This window comes from Vicia villosa, linkage group LG4, assembly GCF_029867415.1.
Source record: "Vicia villosa cultivar HV-30 ecotype Madison, WI linkage group LG4, Vvil1.0, whole genome shotgun sequence".
In the NCBI taxonomy this organism is placed as follows: Eukaryota; Viridiplantae; Streptophyta; class Magnoliopsida; order Fabales; family Fabaceae; genus Vicia; species Vicia villosa.
Window position 1 is genome coordinate 188947428 of NC_081183.1, and position 4951 is coordinate 188952378.

The 4951-nt window shown below is 27.3% G+C and overlaps 1 protein-coding gene across 1 annotated transcript; it reads right to left on the reverse strand.

The window, feature by feature from the left end:
- Positions 1 to 1986: 1986 nt before the first annotated feature.
- Positions 1987 to 4340, reverse strand: LOC131600581 (homeobox-leucine zipper protein HAT14-like). The gene is made up of 3 exons (XM_058872720.1): positions 3813 to 4340; positions 3578 to 3657; positions 1987 to 2434 (listed from the first exon to the last, which is right to left on the reverse strand). The coding sequence occupies exons 1-3, from the start codon at positions 4179 to 4181 to the stop codon at positions 2221 to 2223; spliced, it is 663 nt and encodes a 220-aa protein (XP_058728703.1). The 5' UTR covers positions 4182 to 4340; the 3' UTR covers positions 1987 to 2220.
- Between the last annotated feature and the right edge of the window lie 611 nt (positions 4341 to 4951).

Sequence of the window (4951 nt, forward strand, 5' to 3'; positions counted from 1 at the left end):
TATATTGGTTAGAAAACTCTTCCTTATGCACCATACACCAGATTCTCATACCACACTTTTTTAAAACAAAAATATAGTCCTATTTTTATTTTTTTCACTATTTAATATTATATGAATTTTAATAAAATTAAATGATTAAAAAAATATATTTTCAAAATGTTGAAAATTTTCTAGAGTTAGATTGTGCCTAAATTTTGTTTTAAAAAGTAATTATTATATTGTGCAACCTTGCTATTTTGTCCCTTTGAAAGAGATGGAGTGGGAGTTTCTGATCCATTGCCATTAAAAGCCATGTAGCTTTTATTATTATGTGGGTGGAAAACCTTCTAAACTCTCTGTGATTGTGTGATTTATGCATCTAGAGGACAATAGATTTAAATTTTAAACGGATAAAAATTAGAAAGTATTCATTTGAACTTATTAAACAAATTTTCTATAACTCAATTGTAATCTCGATCACATAATTTCTCTCTCTCTCATAGTAGATAAAATTAAATAACTATTTTTATTTGTTGATTGTCTACTTTCATCTTATTCTTGTTAGTTCGTGGTTTACATATTCTTAGTTGATAAATTGAATATTATTATAGACTATTTAGTATTGACCGACATTGTTCTTTGTCTCACACATCACATTTTTTTTGATAGATTTAAATATGTAAGTAGTCTTAACAAATTTTTGTTTTTGTTTTTGTCCTATCAAATATTTTTGTTTGATTTTGATCTTTGCAAATATTTTTCCTTTTATTTTTGGTCTTTGTTCTTTTGCTTTAATCCTTAAACAATTGATTTAGATTGGAATTGATCCAGTAATATGTAAAGTATTTGATTGTAGGCCTTATGTGAAATATTGGAAGAACTAAAATCAAATATTTTATAAATTATATGGATCAATTCTATTTTACATCAATTTTACATGTACTAAAACAAAAGGTACATTTGAAAGAATCAAAATAGAAAACAAAACAAAAAATTTGAAAGAATCAAAATCATACATTGTGATCATCAACATGTAATTTATTTTCCTAGTCAAGTAGTGCACATTGAGAAGGAAAAATACATTAAGATCTATTTGCACTTCAATATAGTCAAAGGTTGGATCAAAAGAGGTTTGAACTTATCAATTTTTTTAAGAGTAATTCCAGCTTAGAGAGAAACAAGATGATTGATGGGTAAATTGGATCAAAAGAGGTTTGAACTTGATCAATTTTTTTAAGAGTAATTCCAGCTTAGAGAAAGAAACAAGATGATTGATGGGTAAATTGGTATGACCGTTGAGTTTAATAAAAAATGGAGATTTGTAATATGGACTTAAAAAAATTTCATATTTAATTCATCATTTTAGTTCTGCCACACCTACAGGGCATCTAGTAGAAGTCGCGACGCGGATAAACAATATTTTTTAACATTTTTCTAATTTTTTCCACAAGGCAGGTGAAGATACACATAAGGTGGGTGAATTTTGCATCGGAGACATGTGAAGTGGTTGGAAGGAGCGTGATGCATGTGTCTCAAACATTGTGTCAAATTTAAATCATTTTCTGCCATTTTTCGAGATGAGAGTGATTATCTACAAAGATATTTTGAGAGATAAAGAGAAAGATTCTTATGAACTGTATTACCAACAAATCTCCATAATTCTCGGCTCAACCTCGTATAACTCTTAAAGCGATGAAATTGATGAAGTTTTCAATTCCATCCTCCAACGGTACTATTCATCAGTTTCAAATTCCATCTTCTAACGATATTATTCATCATCTATTTAAAGAAGATAAATTTTTTTGAAGACGTGCGATGTGAGTGAAGATGAATTAAGTCCTTGTGAGAAGGTGAAATCACTCTAACGAATGGACTAGATTAGTTTAGTTAACAACGAACTAAGATATAAATTATTGAATATCTCTTGTCATTGGTGTTATTGTTTTTGGACTGCGCAAAGCAAAAAAATTGTCATACCAGAAAATCCAATTTAAATCCTTTTTTTTTGTGTTTCTCGAACCTTCATTTATTACAATATTTTTATATCAAATTATTTGTGGTTTTAATATATTGATTTATATCTTAATTACATGTAGAAGCCTAACCAAAAAAAAAAAACTAAGTAACTGCAAATAATCTATCATACAAAATGCATCAAACACCAAAGTTTTCCTAAGATACCAAAGGAGAACAAGATTCTATATCCTCCCACTTGCAAGCTAACTAGTGAGAAATTTACAATTATCGAGCCTTTGAGCCATTCTTGTTGTTACCACACAAAGGACACATAGTTAGTGTTGCTGTTGGAATCTGCATATAAAAGGGTGTTGCTACCACTGTTTGCACTGACTTCAGTTCTTGCAGCTCTCTCTTCAATTTCTTGTTCTCTTCTGTTAGAGTTTCGCAACACTTCTTTAGTACTTCAAAATCTGATTCAGTTTGTTTCACTTTTGTCCTGAACATGTTATTATCAAAGAAAAACTAATATAAGCTTTCACAAAAGGTGAGGAATAAGAAAAAGTATTCACTATTATAAAAAGATTTTATAGCTTATTTAAGATCGGTTGAATTATAAAATTGAGTTATACTCGATCGAAATTATAAGAGCATATTGGGTCCGTTTTATTTGAAACTTTTATAAAAAAAAATTTACACAAAATTTTATAAGACTATAAAATTATTTTTTAAAAATGTCAAAATAAACGGGCCAATTATAACTTATTTAAGATCGATTAAATTTTTCGTTATCGCTTTAGATGTCACGACTATGTTTGAGAAGGAATGTTTTATAAGAATTAAATATTAGACCTGTTATGGCAGCTTAGTTTACTAGGTTTTTACAAAATTATATAAATCTAACTTAATATTAATTTAAAATTTAGAAAAAAATATTTTTTTTTAAGAATAATAAAAATATTTCAAAGTAATACTTTTTAAATTTTTTTCTCATGTTAAATTAATTAGATTATTTTAATTTTGTCACAAATTATTATTGTGTACTTAATTTCAAATAATTATACATCTTTCTACATAGGACCAACCCGACACGATTAAACTGGAGGCCCCATCTAATCAAAAAAATGGGTCCAATTTTTTTTTAAAAAACATTATAATTATTTAAAATAACACCTAAAAATATAATTATATATTAATAAAAAATATATAATTATAATTATTTTAACTTTGATCTATCTTATTTTTTTAATTTATTGAATTTTTATCAAATATTTTTTAATTTATTAAATTTTTTATATTTATTAATTTTAATGAAAAAAATTAGACTTTTTAAATTTTAAACCTTCTAAAATTTGAGGCTTTGATTGGAACCTGCAACTCCGGCAGAGTCCGGCGCCAGAGTCGGACCTTTTTCTAAAAATAATTATTAAAACCTTATACACAACAGTGAGTAACAAGGTATCCGAAGGTGATGTCGAACTTATTAATATCAAATTTGATCAATTGAAATAAGATTTGCTTTATAACACATTTATAAAACTTATATCTTTTTATTCGTTAGCTAATTTGTTTCTAAAAATATATGGAAAAAAAATTAAACTATATTTATTTTTCAAAAAAAAAAAAAAGAGATGTAAATTACCTGGCTCTCCGATTTTGAAACCACACTTCTACTTGCCTAGCTTGTAGTTTCAGCCTTTCTGCTAATGCTTGCTTTTGCTTCTGAAGATATGAGATTTTTTTTATTAACACAATAATATTCTGATATTCTTAAATTTAATTTGAATATGTTCATTTATTTAAATTGTGCTGCTTTTTAATAATAATTTATAATAAAGTAAATTGAAAATTCTAAGGATAGTGATGAATTAAGGTACCTGATTAAGAGTAGAATGCTCTTTGAAATTTTCTTCCAACACTTCTGATTGTTGTTTTGTGAGCCTAAGTTTCTTCCTTGAATTACCATCTTCATCAACATTTCCAACCCTTGTAATTGGAACCTTCTCAATCTCTACCTCAAATTCATCACCAATCTCCTTCTTCATCATGTTCATGGAGTTCGAAATCGAAGACTCTAAACTTGGAGAAGTAAGTGAATTTTGAGTTATAGCATTTTCTTCATCATCATCCTTTGATGGTCCTAATGAAAGTGATAGATAATTCTTACTCTCCATTTTCTTCTTGTTTTCTCTCTTTTCATAGTCATGAAGGGCTAGACCTAGATCAAGATCAAGATCAAAATTCATAATATATAACTTGATCAAAATTATTGAAGAGGTTTGTACTTTATAAGTTGCAATATTCTTTTGAGAATGTTACATTTATATTATAATATGAAAAAGAGAGGATATGAAATAGGAAATGATTGGAATGAAGAGATTTGTAGAATGGTGTGAATGTGTGAATTGGAAAAGAAAAGGTTTATGATTATTAGGATTTAGTGGGGACTAATTGATTGGCTTATTTTTGTTATTATTAGGAGAGAAGTAAAAGAATAAATAGAATCTAAATTAGGTTAAGTGTTGTGAAAGAAGTGAAATTTCTATTTCTCCTTTGTTTTTGGTTGATGGGTTTGACTAAGTGAAAGTTAATGAGTCATCCCTTTTTTGAGGTAGAACAAGTTGTGCAAAATAACAAAGAATGATGAAGTGTATATGGTATATGGGATACGTGGAATCACGTGAAAAGTGGGTAGCACATATATCTCAAGACCTTTTAACCTTTCTCTTTTTCACTTTTCTTCATCATTTTTATTTTCTCTCTTGTGAATTTTAGTCGTCTTTATTATATTTTTTTATTATATGATTAATGTAGTAACTTACTCTTTATGCATTTCAAGAAAGAAAAAAAAACCTATAGTTTAATTTAAGTGGTAAGAACTTTTTAAATAGGCGCGCAATTTCAAAAACTAATTTGTGAAGTGGAAAAAGTGATAAGTAATTCAATGTCTAAATTCATGTACTTAGACCTAAATTCATTAAATAGTGTAATGTCACCCCAAATGTGTGAGATTGGA